Here is a 20,548-nt window from a genome sequence, read left to right as displayed (position 1 = left end):
AACGAAATTCTAGTATTGGTGGCACATCCTACCACCCATTATCCGTGTGAGAATTGTGAATAATTATCTGAAAACTATTCTCTGATACGTATTACAAGGACTTCAGAAGTAGGAGAAGGATTCATCCTATGAACTGAATTCAGATTATTCACGAACAGCATCTGCCCACTCACTGATTGCTTCTTAGGTACGGGAAGTGCATTTAGAGTTAAATGCATTAATTTGCAAGCAGATTGACGTAAGCAACCGAATAAGAAATTTGCATACCATATAGAAATGATTATAGAAATCATACTCTAAAATAAGGATTGTAACTCATGTACAGAACGGAAAGATAAAGTGGAATGCCAACTTTGTCATTTTAAAACAGGGTTGGTTAATCACATTAGGGGTAATTTCATAATTTGCACATATTAAACTTTCTAGAGTCATGAATCATGAGAGTTTTGTGAGTCAAAGTTGAAGTTCTTATGCAGGAAAATTTGCACTGACTTTAGAGGGAGTTGTCTTCCTGGACTGAAGTTGTTTTACTCGTTACTCTTAGTATAAAAGAGCATGTCTTTACATTTGCATAATTTCCATGCTGTTATGTGGGCAACATTCAGGTAAATCGGCAAATGGAATGCTCGAGGTCCAACTACACAGCTATTTTCCAAGCAGATAAGAAAGAAAAGGACATTGATACAGCATCCAAGAGGCCCTGTCCAAAGCTCCAAGATTCCAAGAAAACAAAAGCCAACAACTCTAATGGGGTCCAAAGCCCTTTTGCAAAGTCCTCTAAACAATTAAAAAATTAGACCCAAGTCAACTTAGTGAACCCAGGCTCTATGGGAAGTGATTTCTCATAAGGAAAGGGTGTGATCTTCTGAGGAACCAGAGACGGCACTGAGTCGTTTCCTAAAAAGCAGTCACTGGGGGCTCCTGGGTGGTTCAAGTCATGATCTCAGGGTCCTGGGATCGAGCCCTGCCTCAGGCTCCCTGCTCCGTGGGGGGCCTGCTTCTCCCTCTCCTCTCTCTCAAATAAATACAAAAAAAGTGCGGGTGCAGGGACAGGGCTGGGCCCTCGGCCCTGGAGCTGGAAGGGAGTGCTGGGTTTCACAGAGAAGGGCAGGGTAGCCTGAAGGCAGGAGAGGAGAAGGCCGAGAGCAGAGTGGAGAGCGGCAGAGCAGGACCCTGCGGGTACACCTGCAAAGCCTTCTGCAGCTCCCAGGAGCAAACATTTTTGTGTGCAGAGCAACTGCCCCAGTAAAGGAGGCCAGAAAACAGGTTCTGATGCCGGGGCTGCGGGACGAGGAAGAGAAAGACAAAGTGCTGCTTTGGAAAAGTTAACATGTGTTTTCCCCATGTGCAGCTGGGCTCTGCCTCCCAATGGCGCCCTTTCCTCCTGCTTTATTTTTAATCTCTGGAAACCATATTCCCCTCTTACTACTTCTCACTGCGTGTGACTCTAATTTTTTTTTTCCCTCTTTCTGGGAGGGAAAAAAAAAAAAAGCCCCACATTTGCCAGATCACTTACCCAAACCTTATCCTGGGGAGCCCGCCACCCCATCTCTGGGGAAAGCATAACCCTCAGGCCACTGTCCTTACACAAGATGCACACTCGACCTCACTGGATGCCCTTGATATCTAGATGGTTTGGGATCCACCAGCCAGACCCAGATAAGGAGTCTGCGTCAGGTCTCCCACTGAAATATTCAGATGGGTCCAGGGCCCGAGCACATAGAGTTAAACCCTACATTAGCCGTGAGTTAATGTGTGCGGCCTGGATCACCCCGCCTTTGCCATTGATGCTCCCCGTCCTCAAGGTACCCTCCCCCTATCCTCCTCCCCCTCCCTTCCCCCACCTTTTTGAGGCGACAGAATAAGAAATTAAACACTTGTGGGTTCATTCGAAAGAGTGAATGAAATTGAATAAGCTCTCAGTACTTGAGGCGCACAGCAAGCGCCTGAATGGGGCAAACCTCCTAAGTTGAATGGAGTGTCTTTTGGGACCAATTTGTCTCTTTTCACTCTTTATTCTTCCCTTTTTGCTGACAGATGTACAAAGGCGGAACTGCGCCGTGTAGCTTATCCGCATGCACCCACAGCAGCTGTCACTTTTGCCGAGCAAGTTAATCAAGCAAATGCCACCATATCCCACTTTCTATAAGGAACAACATGTTATAGACAGTAGTCTTGCTAGAAAGAGACTTTATTTTAACTTTGATTGGCTTGGTTCCCCCACCCCTCCCAACACTTCCCCCTTTTTTCCCCAAAAAGGAGGGAGAATGGGGGATTGTGCCCAAGCCAACGATTTGGCTATGATCATGTTAGATTTAATAATAATATTGTGCGTGACGCTGAAGACTCATTTGGAGTTCTTTCCTAAGGACCGGGGGGATGCCCCAGGTCTGGGTGTTTTGGTTTTTTTTTTTCTTTTCCTTCTTTGAGTGTGCTATTGTTTGTGCTGAACTGTTAGGCTGCATGTCTCAAGTTATAAAAAGAAAAGCTGAGGGCAGAAAATAGTATTATGCCACGGATGTCTTGGATTAATTTTGTTCTCTTTTGGAAAGCAGGTTGTGTTATTTACATATTTCTTTTGATAAACCCCCTTCCTGGCCAAGCTTACAAAGACTGTGCTAAATACATAATAGCATTGCTTTGTGCATCTTGCCGTTAGTGAGTTCTTTAAGCTGAATGCCCAAATTCATTTCTAATGTACACCAACAAATGCAAACAGGCCTCCACTTCTCTAATTCTGTGTAAGCCAAGTGGGGAGGCTTTAAAAGAATTCCCTCACATCCACGTCCCTGTCCCCGGTGCCTCGGTCACCACTCTTTGGTGGTGTTCAGAAGCTATAGGCAGGAGCCAGCTTCATTAACCAGTGCACAGAGCTGACCTCAGCCAATACCCCCGAGCCCCCACTCACTGGGAAACTGAATGCCAAAAGCAGACATATTTTGAATAAACAAACTCTTTAGAAACAATGCAGAGACCACTTTCCACTGGCCAAGGGATTTGTCACTTTCAAGGATTGGCTAAGAGCTGACGATCTCTCTGGTAAGCTCTTTAAAGCTTCAAGACGAGAAAACAACCCTTGCTCACTCTTTTTTTTCCGTCCTTCCTTCTTTCCCCCCTTCCCTTCCTCCTTCCTCCGTCATCACTTGTCACATTGTTTATTGTAAGCTTTGGCTGGAAATAAATCAAGGAAGGACTTCCGTGATACCCGATCACAAATTTTCACATTGCTGACACTTGAGGCATTATTGGATAATAACCATGTAATGATTTAGTTGCAACTGCATTTGTATTATGCACAGATTGTATAACCATGTTATTCTATAATTTTGGATTACTCCTCCCCTCCTGTAAGGCGCTGCTGATCTGTGAAACCTCATAGTGCCATTGAAAACTTAGCTATGTGGTAGATTAAAAGAGTCAACAGGCCACGTAGGAAAGTCTTGGGCATTGTTGTTTAATAATACCACTGTGTCAAGCTTTGCTTAAGGAACTTAAGCTGCTACCCTAAACCATTTATCAACTGTCTGGGATGTATGTAATGGTATTGTGTTACCATCATTCCCTCTGCCCCAAATATACCACAAAACTTTATTCTTTGGGGATAAAAGATCTTAGACAGAACACAGAGGGAGACAGAGACTGAAAGCTGAAACCCACCCCTGGGTTGGGCCTAGGTAGAAGGGGTTTTTGTAGCACATATGGTATGCAAGATTCCCCACCGTGCTGTGGTCCCTCTCCGCTGAGGATGGGGTTTCACCCTGAAGTGGGTACAGTAGCACTTCCTGGGATCTCTCACCTTTAGGTCTAGGTTATGCTGGTGTTCATGGAACTCAAGCTCTGTGACAATGTCCTTCCATTCAGGAGGATGCCTGCCCTGGCAGAGTTGAATGTTTATTAGGGGGTCTGCCTGATTAGCTGTGCGACTCCCCTCATTGTGAGTGGACAAGCCGTGACTAATAAGCCATCTTCTACCAGGGGTCAAGAAATTGCAATTTCTGCCTTGGTACTGTGCAAGGAAATAGTGATTCTCTTACAGCCTTCAGTGGATGAATTTGGGATGCAGAGCACCCAGTGGAGTTGGACTTTGGGGGCACATATTTGAGTACCGTAGGGTTTTTTTCCCCCCTAAGATATTACGGTTAGGTGTCTACTCTGCATCGGAAAGACAGGAGTTTGATCTAGGATGGGTCACTCCCCAGGTTTCTGAATTAAGTGAAGTCAATTTACCTTTCACTGACCCAACTTCTTTATCTGTGAAAACCTACTCCTCGAGAAAGTTATGAGAATTATGTGAATTATTATTACATTTGATGTCTAGAACGGTACATGGCACACAGAGAGTACCCGATAAATACTGGTTCTCATCAGCCCCCCTAGATGTAAGATGGGAAATGTATACAGAAGAAATTATAAATACTTTATCACTGTTGTTATTAAACAGCCATTTATTAAAACCTTCAACTGATTGGAATTGTTCCCCCTGTTTGCATTTGCCTTTTAGGAGAAAGCTGCCCTTTTTCCTCCCCACAAAAGTCCTCTTTGGGATCAAACCAAGAAAGCAGCTTTCGGATGTGCTTTGGGCTAATAAACATTTCAGCTCCATCTTCCTGAAGCACTGGCAGAACGAGCACTGTATTTAGAGTCTGGGAAGTTATTAGTGTTGCAAGCCTGGATAATTCACTCGTTTTACATTTTCATGACTGGAGAGTGACCCTTGGGATTAAGTAGGGGAAAGCCAGAGCCCTGAAAGATCTTGACTGAGAGAATTAGACTCTGTTTCAAAAAAGGGCAGAAAATGAAACTAAGACATTTTACAAATTGTTTCAAAATTAGAAACAAAAATGGTGGTCCAATAAATCTTCAAATTAACCAAAAAATCAAATGGTCCCAAACTACTCGTTCCTCATTAAATCAACCAGAACATTATATATTCAAGGCTTCTGGAAAAATCAGGTGAAAAGCATAAGCATTCAGAGTGAGATACTTAACAGCCTTGATTAGTATTTTTAGATTTAGAATTGGAAACAGAAAATATCCCTGACAAGGTGCACAATTTCACTGCTCTCAGAGGTTGGGGATGGAAAAATCATAATTTCAGGACTTGGGGCCCCTGGAGTCTTGAGGTCCTGGGCAAGTGCTTTCTGGACCTTAGGTTCTTGTTTTAAAAATGGAAATAATAGGGGCGCCTGGGTGGCTCAGTCGTTAAGCGTCTGCCTTCGGCTCAGGTCATGATCCCGGGGTCCTGGGATCGAGCCCCACATCGGGCTCCCTGCTCCATGGGAAGCCTGCTTCTCCCTCTCCCACTCCCCCTGCTTGTGGTTCCCTTTCTCGCTGTGTCTCTCTCTGTCAAATAAATAAATAAATAAATCTTTAAAAAAAAAAAAGGAAATAATAGTACCTTGTCCTATCTCTGTGTACTGTTGCTATGAATTTTTTTTTTTAAAGTTTGTGAAGTTGTTTTGTAGGATACAAAGTAGAAAAGGTATTGATAGAAATAATAGGTATAAACCTGTCTTTCAGTATCTTTTATCTCCTACATCAGGATTCATCAACCTTACTACTATCCACATTTGGGGCCAGAAAATTCTTTGCAGCAGGGGGCTGTCCTTACAGTGTAGAATGTTTACCATCTACCCTTTAGATGTCAGTAACATCTACCCCCCCCCAAGTTGCGATAGCCAAAAGTGTCTTTAGACATTTCCGAATATACCCTGGGCAACAAAATCACCCCCAGTGGAGAATCACTGCTTTAAATCAATGGTTCTTGATCAGATTAAATCCTTGGACTTTAAAAACAAATAAACAAACAAAAACAGATGCCTGAGCCCTATCTTCCATCTACTAACTCAGAATTTTTGGTATATAGGTGGGGTGAGTACATTTTAAAAATAAAAAAATATGTAATTCTGATGTATATCTCAGGTTAAGAAGCATATATTAAAAAACAGAAAAACTCATATTAATATAAAAAGAATTTAGCTTTTAAGGTGATGGACCGGCCAATGCCTACAAAGCAAATATCTGGATGCCTAGATTGGAGTCATTGTAACCTGGGTGAAGCCTTCCTTTGTCTAAATTCTGAAATGACCTCTCCAAAAAGAAGCTCTAAGGCTAATGAAGACATGGTGTGGGTAAGTCAGGAATGCTCCCAGGGGATGCAGTAATGTCTTCTTCCTTGTGCCTGAGCATAGAATCCTCTCTCTTTCTCCTTCCCAAATCTTAGGCATCTAGATCCAGCTCAATGCTGCCTCCTCTGAGGCCCCATCCCACCGGGATCTTGCTCTACTTTAAAGCAGATTTTCTTTCCCTAAAGATCCAGCAGCTCAACTAGGCTCTTTGTTACCTGCCATCACATTCTCCGAGCTTTTCATCCCCGACTTTCAATATTCCTGTTGACATGGAACGTATCACTACTTTTCTCTCTGCTGCAAAGCCTACCTTAGCATTAGGCAAGGGCGTGTCTTGGTTTTTATATAAGCACCACTGCTGATGGAGAGAACAACAAGAAGAGACATCTGCGGAGTAACTTCCATGCGCCAAGACTGTGGTTTATGCTTTGTAGGCATTGTCTCATTCAGTCCTCTTAATCCAAAGAGCCAGGTACTGTTTTTATCTTCAGTTTTAGAGAGGAGGAAATTGAGGCTTGGTTAGGTTAAGTAAGTTACCCAAAGTCACACAGCTAGTAAGTGGCAGACCCAGACACTGATCTTGGGGATGGCTTACTGCAAAGCCTATGCTCTGAAGGTCTGCCTGATATGAAAGAGCCAGTCCCTTAAAAGCTTCAAGGGACACCTTCCAATAGAAGGAAGCTGTCGTGGTTCATTTAAATGACAAGACTGGAGTTTTCATGGAAGTATGGGAGCTCCCTAGGAACTAGATATGGGTAAGTGTTAAGTTCAAGTTGAGAAAGGTAGATGTTAAGGATTCCTTAGCTTTTATTGTTTAGACCCTTGGTTGAATCTTGTGAAAGGATTTTTAAAATTTATTTATTTTTAGTAATCTCTATACCCAAAGTGGGGCTCATACTCACGATCCCGGGTCAAGAGTTGTACGCTCTTCTGATTGAGCCCTGTGAAAAGGATTCTTGAGCCTGGTTTCTGAGATACCTGACAAGTATACTTGAAAATGACCCACAGAGGGCGCCTGGGTGGCTCAGTTGGTTAAGCGACTGCCTCCAGCTCAGGTCATGATCCTGGAGTCCCGGAATCGAGTCCCGCATCGGGCTACCTGCTCGGCAGGGAGTCTGCTTCTCCCTCTGACCCTCCTCCCTCTCATGCTCTCTGTCTCTCATTCTCTCTGTCTCAAAAAAATAAATAAAATCTTTGAAAAAAAAAGAAAATGACCCACAGATACTGCTCATGATGTGTACCAAAATTTAAACTCACACGGCCCATGTCATTAAAAGACAAAGGATTTGTGTAGGTGGAGGTATCACCTAGAGCAGGATTTCTTAATCTCCACACTACTGGCATTTTGAGTTGGAGGATTTTGTGTTGTGGGGGGCTGTCCTGTGCACTGTAGGACGTTTACAAGCATCCCTCACCCCTCCCCACTCGATGCTAACAGCACCTTCCCATCTGTGAGAGCAAAATGTCTCCAGAAAATGCTGACTGTTCTCTGTGGGGCAAAATCACCTGTGAATGAGTCCTGCTGCATAGTGTTCCCCCAAACTGGTGAGGCACCTAATAACTGGGTTTTTTTCTCTTTAATGGGATAGTTTTCTAGACCAAATAATGAATTATGTGGACAAAAAGGAGGGACAGTTATCTTTCTTAAAAAGTGATTTCGAGAATTTCATGAGGAAACTCATGAATTTAACTTACCTTACTTCACATATTATTTGTTCTAAAAAAAATTCTTTTTACACAAAAAAATGAGAGGGGCTTTTCTAGCCTGGTTGGCATAGAGATCTGGTAATTAAATATTCCCATCCTGGGCAAGACCTGGAGGCTTGTTGGTATGTATGGATGGTTTGAGTAAAGAATTTTGCCAAAGGCCATCAAGGGAACCCATTATGGCAAGTGATACTAGCATTGGAAGCCTTCTGATAGGGGAATATTCATCTAGACTCTATTAACTGCATTTTTATTCCCTTGGCAGTTTAACAGAAGAACAAGAGGCTATTAACTGTTCTCTTCTCAATTAGGAATTTGGAATGAATGAAGTATTCAAGTTGAGCCTTCTTTTCAGGTTTTGGACACACAAAAATAACTTGTAGCCACCTGCTGGAAGCAATGACTTTTTTTTTTTTTTTTTTTAAACCAAGGTCTGGGTGGAATTATAAGAAGAAAAGCAAAGCAAAGCAATTCGGGAGGCCAAAGTGGGATCAGTACAGCTGATCGAACACACCGCTCCAGATCCTTCCGCCAGCTCTGGGTGGACTGTTCTGGGGGACACAGTGGGAGGGCTAAAGAGTTGTGGGTGGCTCAGAGCTTTCCTGTAGCTGCACGAAGGCCCCCCCCCAAACATACTCTACTTCTGAGACTAGCCCAGCTCCCAGGCAAACTCCCGGGTTGACACATGGACGCTTTGTTGTTGCTGTTGCTGTTACTAGAACATATTCACCGTGTATGTGTGGTGGTGGTGGCAGAGGGACATCTGACACGCAGAGACGTAGGGTTCCCTGCATGGGCATCGGGCATTAACTTCTCTTCTGGTTCATCCAGAGAAGTGGCTCTCAACTGGGGGTGACGCCCCCTCCGACTTCCTAGCCTCCCCGCCCCCGCCCCCCAGAACATTTGGCCAAGTCTGGAGACATTCCTGGTCATTACAACCGAGAGGGGGTTGCTGCTGGCATCTAGTGGGTGGAAACATTCTTCAGTACACAGACTAGCACCCCACAACAAAGAATTACTTGCCTCAAAATGTCACTAGGGCCAAGGGTGAGAAACCTGGTTCTAGGTGTGTTTTTAAAAATTGAGGGTTGTGACCTATTAGTATGTGATGAAATAATATTATTGGTTACCACCCACAATTTTGAAAGATGGAATAGAAAATGTCAGACTCTGAGAAACAAACTGAGGGTTCTAGAGGGGAGGGGGGTGGGGGATGGGTTAGCCCGGTGATGGGTATTAAAGAGGGCATGTATTGAATGGGGCACTGGGTATTACACACAATCAATGAATCATGGAACACTACATCAAAAACTAATGGTGTAATGTATGGTGATTAAGATAACATAATAAAAAAAAAAGAATAGGAAACATAATAAAGCCAGCCACCATTCATCAAAAAAAAAAAAAAAAAGATAATGTCAGACTGCATCACACAGAGATAAATATTGTTTCATAAACTATTGTGTGTGTGTGTGTGTGTGCACATCCTGGGTTGCAATGTTCCTTACTGTGAATCGTGGGCAAATAAGGTAGAATGGCACTGATCTTTCCCAGGACTTCTCAAACTTTAACGTGCATCTGAATCCACAGAGGATCTTGCTAAAATGCAGATTCAGATTCCTTTGGGCTGGGGTTAGGGCTGCGATTCTGCACCTCTTATAAACTCCCAGGTGAGGCTGATGCTGAAGGTCCATGACCCACACTTTGAAGAATAAGAATCTAGATGACATATTAAATTCATTCATTAAAAAAAAATATTAGAGCAAGTGGCTATGAGTCTGGGTATCGAGTGCCAGTGAAATCTTTTGAGGGTACCCTCTATAGAGCCTAGCAGGGAGAAAAATAGCTGGTTAATTAATGGGTAGTATTTAAGGATTTAGTACATCTCGTATCTTATGACACAATGTGATAATATTTGTTCCACAAAATGCGCCTTGGCTACTCCGTGTGTTTGTGTGTGTGTGTGTGCCTGCATGCGCGCCCATGTGTGGCGTGTGTTAAGTCTGTCGTTTACTGCCTCCATGCCATAGTCTGCCATAAGAAAAAAAACCCGTTTCTAAGACACAAAAGTATTGTGTGGGTCATGTTAGCAAGGCTACTGTGACCTTAATATAACAGAGCAATCAGCCTGGCTTCTTAGAATGATTATTGGAACATTCTTCTCTGGAAAAGAAAACAAATTAAGTGTATTCACCAAATGTCTCCTGGAACAGAGAAAGCTGTTCTGATAAAGACACTTAGCAAAAACTCTTCCTTGCACACAAGCTCCAGAGAAAATTCAGGACTGGTTTTATATAAGGTTTGCTGAAGAAAAGTCAATGAGACCTATTGCTATGAAAGGCTTTAGGAAGCAGCTAGATTAGAAAAGAACTACTGGAAGTCATGCCTCTGAAATATAAATCTGTAAGGGTGAGGCCAACAAAAACATAAGCAATTACTTTCGGATGGTAAGAATCCATTTGACACAATTAATCCAAATAATCCAAATCTATTAATGCCCCCTTCTCTGCACTCAGGACTGCTGAAACCTCAAATCAGGCAAGGAGAGACACATTCTCATGTCCACATGGAACAGAAATGTGTTTCTATATCTAAGACTCCAAGAAAAATAATGAATTGTTGTCATTTACTTGTTATTCTGAAGGCCATGGGGCAAGAGAGGATTCATATCTGAATATAGGATTCATTGCCAAAGGGCATCAAAGGCATCAAAACACTCTTCTGTCCACCCACTCCCACCCTAATAGAGCTCACTTTCTGTCATATCAAAGATTAAAAACTTCTACTGTTAGTGCTTTATTCCTTTGGCTAAATATTTTTGTTAAAATTGCAAATATCCCAACAAGGGCAGCACTAAGTCTTCTTCACCTTAACAGAGGAAGAAGTAGCAAATTGGATGGCGGGGGAAGTAGGAAAATCTAGAAGACTTTGGGTCCTTGAGGGGCACTAGAGGAGCAAAGTCATGAAGCTGAACTTGGATTGTCCTAGAATTCCCACTTGGAAGAGTCTTGAGTTGGAGGTTCACATCTAAGAATTCAAACCCCCAGTTGTGTGTGTGCATGCGCATGTGTATCTGATAATATAATAATGTTGCAAATCAAGGTGGGAGGGAGAGGCCCTCTACTTCTCATTTCCCTCTGACTCTGTGTTCAGTTTCTATAATCATCTTGGGAAATGACACTCCTCTACATCTCTAATGCATGGCAGGACATGGCTTAATCGTCAGAATTTACTTCGGGGCTCAAAACTAGGTGAAAAAAAAATCAATTGTTTCTCTTTTCCTAACTGCTTTCCCTGGTACATTTCAGATTTATTTTACTGTTCCAATATATATAATCACACAGACTTTAAAGGATGTCCTTATAGATTGGAGTGTATGCTCTTTAGCCTCATAACTGAAGATGATAAGGACAAGGTCAGAGTTCAATTAAAATTTGATCTGAAGAGTGTTGAAAGCTCAGCTTCTGACTGATTTGGAGGACTTAATTTCAGATTGATAACCTCAGGGAAAATCCTAGCAGAATTAACAAAGGAACATTCCTAATGGTCTAGAGGCACATATGTCAATTACTAGTCCAAGATTTCACCACAGAAGTCACAGTGACACAGAAAGCACTGGACCGTGGACCCCAGATTTACCCATCCAGGCTCACATATCTGTGCCTTAATACATCAAATAAAATCCCTGTAGCTCTTCACATAGCCAACGTGTACCCTGGCCTCCGTGGATTTTTTTGCAGTTTAACTGCTTTTGTTTTTGTTTTTTAGAGCCAGCTTAAAAAATTCTCCTTACATACAAAGAACAGCTTTAAAAAACCCTGGTTGAATTATGCTGAGATACTAATTATGTCTAAAAGAACTACTTGGTTGAGTTCAGCTAGATTTTTTTTTTCCTCCTCAAATCAGTTCTATGTTTAGCTAGTAATAAACTCCTCCAGTCTGCAGAACAATTGGCACGGAGGTCCCTTTAACAAGTTAGGATCATGAAAAAAGGGCCAGTGCTGGTAGAAAGAAATTTAAAGAGCATCACCACCAGATGTGATATGTGGCCCCGGTTTGCACAAGCCAGATGTCAAGAATATCTGGGGGACAAGTGGGGGATTCTGAATATGGACAGTGCATTAGAGGAACATTTACCGACATGGAAAATGGAAATCATTAGCTTATAAAAGCACATTCTGCTTAATTTGTTAAAAAATACATAATGTATATAAGCACATAGAAAAAGATCCTGAAGAATAAACACTCAAGTAATAATCTCTGGGTGCTGGGGACATAGCATTTTCTTGTTTTTGCTTCGTTGTTTTTTTTTTTTTAAGAGAGAGAGAGTGCGTGCAAGTGGGTGGGGGAGGGGCAGAGGAAGAGGGGAAGAGAAAGAGATAATCTCAAGCACGATGCTCTATCTCACGACCCCGGGATCATGACCTGAGCCAAAATCAAGAGTCGGACGCTTAACCTACTGAGCCACCCAGGTGCCCCCTCTTAGCTGTATTTTCTAAATGTCTACAATGCCCATTTATTGCATCTGTAATAATAAAAGGTATTAGCCATTCCTCCATGCCCTAAAAAAACTCCTCACATTCAGAAGGTCTAATGTGATTAATGTACCCAGGCATATGGTTTTGTTTAGGGGATAGGCCTAGGTCAATTCAAAATCACTTGCAGGAACAAATAATTCTACAAGATGATAATGTGGATGACCAAAGGCTTCTTGAATCGTCAACGATGCCAGTCTATAGCCAGTATGGTACTTAGTCCTCACAACTATGGTAAGAAGTCAGTTTCTTTACATTTGGGGAAACTGAGGTCAGAGAGGCTAAATAATTCACCTGAAGTCAGCTCAGCAATGGCAAAAGCAGGATTCCTACTCCCATCTGGCTTACTTCAAAGCCCCAGTCCTGACTGTTGTTATTCTGCCTGTTTCAGAGCTACGTTTTACCAAAAGTAAAAAGGTACCAGACTCCTTTCTACCAAACAAGGCTCCGCAAGTCTGGGGTTAGCATCTTAAAGTGACAGCGAGACTCTTACGGCACCTTAGACCGATACGGAATTTCGTTCAGCAAGAAAAGAGGCGGTGTGGGAAAAGCACGTGCATTTCAGGGATGACGATGGCGAAGTGGTGATGATGATGGTGGCGGCTAACACTTACCGAGCGCGCGCCCAGAGCCTGGGACTTGCAGCTGCACGCAGCATCTCACCCCCATAACAACTCCCCGAGGAGGTTCTGCTTATTATCCTTTCTGTTACATAGATGCATCGGCTGAAGCTTTGAGAGATTAAATACCTTGTGGAAGGTCACCCAGCTTGTAGGATCAGGGTGAAGTCTGAAGGCTCCGAAGCAAGGCCCATGATCACTACACCATAGCTCCCATCTGGGGCACTCACACCTGCTTATTGCTTGTAGAGGAGAGAACTCACTAGCTTAGTGCCCAGATGCCGTACGCCTGGGTTTTCTTTAATCAGCCCCCCTGGAACCACAACCTGTTATACTGGTGAGTCTTGGGCACCTCTCCCCACATTGTACTTTTGGGACGAGTTTCCTTCACCCGGACAACTGGTGATACACCTTACAGATATAACAGAAGGACATAATGCTACCTTGTAGCCGATTCAGCACTTGCTTCCTTGAGCAGGAGGACTCCTAGTTGGATTGATAGATGTTCGCATGCATCATGCTTTTGTAACTTAATAAGGTTACTGAAATAAGGTTATCTGTGGCTTCATATATAAATACAGCGAATACATTTTAGTTGGCAAAGGTTTCATTTCTCAAATTACCCCTTTAATGGGAAATATTCACACTAAATTACTGTGCTGACACATAAAGTGGACAAATACCGGATTTGATAATAGAACGGCAAATTAAAATCTGTGCAAGGCAAAGAACACAGGGCAGCAGTCCCATGCGAACCTGACCGCACCGCCTGATTAAGTGCTTATGAGGCGGGTTTGGTAAGGGGCCCTTTCCTGATCTGATAACTGCCACGGAGAAGCCAAAGACAGAGTCAATCTGCAAATACTTAATCCTCCAGAAGGCAGATTAAGTGTATAATTGACCTGTATAATCCATGTATCATCTCCAGTCAAATGTTCCCTGGGCCCGGTTCACAACGACTCGGGGTCTGAGGAACGCCAGTGCGGATTGGGCATTACCACCAACGTGGATTCCATCCAAGTTCGAGATGGTTTTTTAATCACTCATCTCCGAGCCTGTGAGGTTTAAGCAGATGAATTCACCCTAAGCACATCTCTTTTAATCCCGATTTTCTTCTCAGTCTGTGTCTTCAAGAAGTACAAGGAAGAAAGAAAATAAATTAATTTTTGTTTAGACCTTGAAATCTTAGGTGCTTCTCTTGATGATCTGATCTCTAATTTCAAAAAGCATGTTTTTGTTTTGGGGAAGATACTGAATTAATCACCAGAGAAGGGGCGGGGGGAGCCATCTGCATGATTTATGGACACTCAAGCTTTAAATCTCTGTCTTCAAGCTATTTCTTGGGTTTGTGCTTTCCTCCTCAGCAGCTGCTTTAGGAATAGGGAGATTATTTCATGTCTAGATTTTGTATTTGCTTTAAAAGTCAGCAATAATTTTCCAGGAGGCTAAGCTTCCACCTGAGTCTGACAGCAACCCGATTCTCCTTTAAAAATTCGGCATCTTTAATATCATTTAAATTCATGGTTACTGTACATATTGCATTATTCCCTTGCTTTAAATCTCCAAATCTTTTGTTTTGAGATATCTTAAGCTGTTATTTTGCAGCAACTGAAACCGGTTTATAATGGTAGGTCATATTTTTAGAAAAAAATTTATAAAAATGCAGATGAAATGTACAGCTGTATATTTGAAATACGAGGGGAGGCAGTTGGAGAATTCTTTTCCAATCAGCCCTTAATTTTGGACTGGTTAGCTGTTTCTTAGGTGCATGACTAAAAAAGTTGATAGTATTTTACAGAGGGACAGTGTAAATCAATTATTAATACACAGGGAAACTTTCACTTCATCAGAAAGACCTGGTTAGGCAACCTTCTGTCTGAATGTCTTGCTTCAATAAACCTAGAGAATGCCTGTTTAAAAAAAAAGTTGGTGAAGATGAATTTGGAAAGCTGCTCTTAAGTTACATAATAAAATAGATAAAAATGCAGAACATTAAATATAGAGCCCCAAATGCTATGCCGATAATCTCCCACAAGCACCCAATTCCAGCCAAAAGTACAATGACAAGGCAGAGAGAAAGCTAGATCAGAGGGAGCCGCAGGAGAGGGGCCTGGTGACAACAGACGATGCACTCATTAAATGACCAGCTATTAGTCCAAATATTCTCAGATACAAACGCACACTGATGCCATCCAGCCTTTTCTACAAGGCACACTCGAAAGGCAAAAAACCAAACAAACAAACAAAAAAAGGCGGGGGAATGGAGAAACAAAACTAAATATCAAGAACTGGTAAGACGTATCAGGTAAATAAAATGGACACTTTGAAACACAGCTGAAAACACAACAGGAACTCGGAGAATACGCCTCTGAGGGACAGATGCCAGCAGGAACTAAAAACCAGGGACTTACACAACAGTCAGAATCAACAACCCCCAAACAGCAAACAATCTCGGAGATATATATTTTTTCCTCATTCAGAATGCTAATTTTCTATTATTCATTTTTGCCATTTATCAAAATGCAACAATTTGGAAGAGAAACCTCTCAGATCAACAAGTTTTTCTCAATAGATTTCTGCCAATTGCTTAGAAACCGGCCTCAGGACCACGATCGCTAAGGAACGGAGTTGAAAGAATAAGTTCACTGTGGCAAGAAATTGAGGATGGCCAGTCTCACAGACCCTTCTGCCTTGATAGTCCCATCCCCTTGTTTAGCTCGGGGGACACAAGAGCCTTGCAGAGCATATATGCAAAGAAATAAACACCATGCTTGAGGAAACAGAAGCCGCAAATAATCAAACATGTTGGTAATCTGATGTTTTGCTGCTAGATTATAGAAAAACAGTAAGTACTGAATTAAATTGCCGAGACTGCATGGTAATGAAGCTTTCTGAGAAGCTCTGGGTTTCTCAAATGACAAATGTTTTAAATCCATGACAGATTCAATAACTTTTTCTGCACTACATCAGTTAGGTTGCCTAGCACCAATGGTCTGTAAATTAGGGGAGCAGGTTATTTGGAAAGTAAGAAAGTAAGCGGCAAGAAATTCGTTCGCTCCAAATAAGCTACTGAAAAAAATTTTTCCACAGGGGTGGGAGTGATGTTCAGTGAATGAGAGTAACGGTGAAGCCTTTAAAATCAGATACTCCAGGGAGTTTACCTAAGACTCCTTCAGGAAACATAATTAGGACAATACAAGAATAAACTGTGAGCATCCTCACAGAGTCGCTGATGCCATTTTACGCTGGTCAGTGTAATTCAACAAGGGGCTAGAAATACTTGCGAGTTCTTGAACGACCCTAAACGTAATTTGCTTTCTGAGCAACATGTTCTTAGTAAATATGTCTTTTCATTACTAATTCACACTAAAAGTCAGAGGGCTTGAATTTGACTGTGTTCTTCCCTCGTCGGACAAGTCTAGTCTTACCATCTGTGCTAGCCACGACTCTACTCTTACTTTTTGAATAACAATTCAGTTGTACTCTCCCTTACAAAAAAGCCACTGAAGAGGACAATTGGCCTTGCTGCCTTCAACAAGGCTACCTTAAAAAAAAATTTCCCCCATGTAATTTTAATTAAAAAAAAAAAGGAAAGAGGGAAGGGTGGGTTATCTGCGATGAAGTGACAGGCTAAGCTACAGATTAAACATCAAATTCAGTACGAGATGTTTTAAAGTTTCAGAGAAGATCAGGCTATGCGCACACACGCTCGCATAGGAACGCGTACACACACGCACGCGGGGGCCACATAACACGGAGAATCAGAAGATACTGATCAAAGGAAAAAAAAAAAGGCAACCTAGGCATTGAAAAGAACAATCCACAGGCTTCTTGAAAATTTGTGGTTTGGAATTTAATTCAGCGGAGATGGGCAGAGTGTCCACACTCCTAACCGCAGACCAGAGGGTGCTGCCTGTCTCTGTTTTCAATGCCTATTGGATGGGTGACTGTGCCCCAGTCATTCTAGGCTCGGTACTTTCATAAAGGCACGCATGCAGAGAAGGGGGAGAACCCGCTGGTGAGCTTTATGCATGTATGAGGCATTCTCAGTGGATGTGGGTCATGCTAGAAGATGTACACAGGAAGATTATTTGATTCTAATTCATGCCACTTGATATAATGTGATAAAACATTTGACATGAGAGATAAGTTCCATTTTAATCTGAGAGAGGACGGGTGGGAATTAAAAAGTAAGAAGGGTTTTCTCGAGGAAAGGTGATGCAGACGAAAGAGCGATATTGAGCACAGAAAGGGGATGATTGGAAAAGAAAAAAAAGAAAGGAGTCTTTTCAACACACGAGGAAAGCAAATGAGCTGGAAGACAAAGCATATAAAAGTCAGAAGCTGCAGAATCCTCAGCACTGCCAACAATGAGCTCACTTAGCTATGAAACAAAAACACACACACACACACACAAACTCAATGTAAATTGCTGAACACAATCACAGAAAAAATATAGAAACACGGATTCCATAGTAGACCAAAACATTAATGTTCGGGCTGGCACTAAAAATATACGAAAACCTGGACAGAAGGAGCTCACGCTTCACGAGACAGAAGTAGGCTGCACAATCAGAGCCACACGGAGACAAATACGTCAGCTTCCATGCACTCTGGCCGGGTCTACACTGGCAAGTTCAGTGGAAACTTAAAGCAAAATATCTGGCTAAATTAGGCAGCCCCATCTGCTTTGGCCTGAGAGAGGCGGGTGGTTTGAGACCAAAGCAGATTCCTACTTTTTTTTTTTTCTTTTAGCCTCGGTGGCTTGCTTTGGAAGTACAGATGTAGTCACAGTGGAAATAAGATCACTTGATAACTATTAACCCTCAGAAATCTGCATTTTCTCAAGTTCATTCTGGGTCTGGTAGCCTGATGTACCTGTTCTCTGTATACCTGCTGCTTCCCCCCCGTTTTCAAGCGGGTGGGTGGGCAGGGGGCACCCCAGTTTAAAACTAACTGACTGAGCAACTCTAGCACAAGCGTTTGCCAAAACCCAGGGCTAACTAAGCATTTCCAGTCTTCCAGAAACAGAATCCTCTTTGAAGGGATAACAATGCCATACTCACTGCACATCTGCAAGCCACGGCTGGGGTCAGGGAGGTACCACTCCCATGAGAGGGAGCTGTTCTCAGCCTCCCAGATGAGAACACCTCCCTAAAGCGAGGCCAGATTGCAAGGAGGAGAACCATGACCAAGAAAGGTCTTTGCCAGTTACAGAAAGCTGCCTCACAAGCTTCGTGCAGAAACAAGGCTGCTTGCTGAGAGGCTGTGCGCTGTCCTACGTATCACACAGATTGGGACTGAGACACGGCCACACCAGGGTGGGTTCGGAACAGACACACGACAGATAAGAGCCTAAGGCAGAAGGAAAGGAAAAGATAGTGCTTGAATCGGGACCAATCCATTTTCTCAAAATGTGACTTATCCTCCTGTCTCTTATTTTGTCACATTTTGGAGGGTCTCCTCCTTGGTCTTCAAGGAGGAGAAGGCATTTACTTACATCAAATAACCTTTCTATATACATCTCCTCATTGACCTTATCACGAAGGACATCCTGAGAGTGGCGGACGAAAGTCACATAGGCGTCGGCCACGTCCATCCCGGGTTTCTGCAAAGAAACAGGAAAACATGAAAATGGAATTTTCAGACAGTGACTTCCTTGATTACTCATGCATCTTAGTCTCCCCACCCAACCCATCCCACCCCACATTGCTTTTGCTGGAATTTGAAGTGATTCACAATATACTGTATAGCTATCCACAGCCTTGGACTGGTAAGAACTGGTATTTGAGCCTCCTGCTCTTTCCAGGAATCAAATCTGGCTAAGAAAGGAGTTGGGATTACAGGGTTTTATAGATATTTTTCCTACAATTAATTTTTTTTCCTGGCATATATACTATAATGGATAAATCGTCACTGGGTAACCCAAAGACATTCTCTAGCTTTTCTTTGGATTGAAATACCCATTTAAGAATACCCAAACATACTCTGTCTTCCACTGTCTGTCCTTAATATAACATTGGAAAGGTGACAGCCTTCCCCAATCTTCTTTCCCTCTTTAAAAAATTGAGAAAATGCTAAGTAAAGAAACTATATTTCAGTGTACACTCCATCTTACCAAAGCCACATTTTGGGTCGTGGCGGGGGAGGGGAAGGCAGGTGGGAGGAATTCTTTAACCTGAGCATGTAGTGAATATTTCCTAATCAGTTTACTCAGAGGAGACGTTCAACCATTGATTTGTCTTTGCTTCCTTCCCAGTGCAGCCTTAGGGTCCAAAAATTTTAAAAAGTGGGAAGTGGGGAGGACGATGAAAGATTTGATTTTTAAATAAATTAGATTTTCTGGAAAGATAAGCAGGTGGTTCTTCCAGAGTTAGGAAATAATTTATTGTAACAAAATAATAATAATAATAATAAAAGGGACTCGGAATGCACACTGCTTGAGATGTCGTAATCAACGTTATCTCCAAAGAAACCTATTAAAACACTGTAATATGGGTCATCAGGAGAGCTGCCACAAACCCCTTAAATTTCCACAGTAGACATGTATGTTTGCTAATAACTAAACAAGATTAGTTTTCATTACTGTGATTTACCTTAGATCACAAAGTATCATTTCTCTACAAGACGTGACTGTCAGGCACTGCAAATTGAAGTTAGTTAACACTTCTGTGTAATTTCCAGGGTGAAAATGAGGAAGGTTTGGAAACAGTAGGACTGTATTTTTTTTTTTTTTTTTTGGTGATACAAAGCAAACAATTATCAAGGAAAGGGCCAATGCTTGGCCCCTGGGATGCTAGTAACATTTCTTAACACCTGCTGAAACAATGACAAGGTATTAATTTGAAAAACAATGAGGACAATCCAAAGCCACAGTAGTCAACTGTTACACTTTCAAGCAATTTTCAGTGAATGGATTGAGCAGGTTCCGTAATGGTCCTATAATTGTTGCAGCTTTATGATACGAAACAACAGAGGTTCTCCAATGAGATGTAAGTGATAGATATCAGTTCTAAACTGGCCCCCCCACGCCTCCTCTCCCTTGGCAGCCGCACCTCAAAGGACATTCTCAGCAGGGAAGGGGACCCCTACCTGGGCGGACTTGAGAAACTTATTAGTACTGTTTCCATTTCTTCCCTGGTGATTCTTGAGGCACTTACGGCCTTTTCCTGGACACATGAAGCCATCTTAGAGCTAAGATTCAAAGCTCAATTCAGCAGACCTATCAGTAACCTGCAACGTTAGTAACCTACAATAATGGTTATATTCACCACTCCTTCTCTTCCCGCAAAATTTACTGTCGTCAAAGGGGCATTTAAGTTTTAAAAACTGATTTTAAAAAGTCAGTGTGGTTCATCTCACCTACATAGTTAAATATTTCCATGGTTCGCTACCATTTGACTGTTTTATTTTTCTTCATCATGCGTACCAATATCTGACACTGTACTATATATTTGCTTATTTGTCTGTCTTCTCTCATTAGAACATGACTCCACAAATATAAGGGCTCTACTTGATCTATTTTCTAGTGTATCCTTAGCACACAGAATGATGCCTG

At 42.3% G+C, this 20,548-nt stretch overlaps 1 protein-coding gene across 7 annotated transcripts in view; it reads right to left on the bottom strand.

The window, feature by feature from the left end:
* The window catches only part of CADPS (calcium dependent secretion activator), a 484,463-nt gene that overhangs the window by 19,413 nt on the left and 444,502 nt on the right, over positions 1-20,548 (bottom strand). For all 7 annotated transcript variants that reach the window (XM_064576385.1, XM_064576381.1, XM_064576395.1 and 4 more), the window contains one exon: positions 18,491-18,598. In XM_064576385.1, the coding sequence (XP_064432455.1) occupies positions 18,491-18,598 (108 nt within the window). The remainder of the gene's footprint in view (positions 1-18,490; positions 18,599-20,548) is intronic.

This window comes from Mirounga angustirostris, unplaced genomic scaffold, assembly GCF_029215605.1.
Source record: "Mirounga angustirostris isolate CCGP_5_RB_7025 unplaced genomic scaffold, mMirAng1.0.hap1 SCAF_1, whole genome shotgun sequence".
Lineage (NCBI taxonomy): Eukaryota > Metazoa > Chordata > Mammalia > Carnivora > Phocidae > Mirounga > Mirounga angustirostris.
The sequence above is the reverse complement of the archived record's forward strand: the minus strand, read 5'-3'. Positions and strand labels throughout refer to the sequence as shown.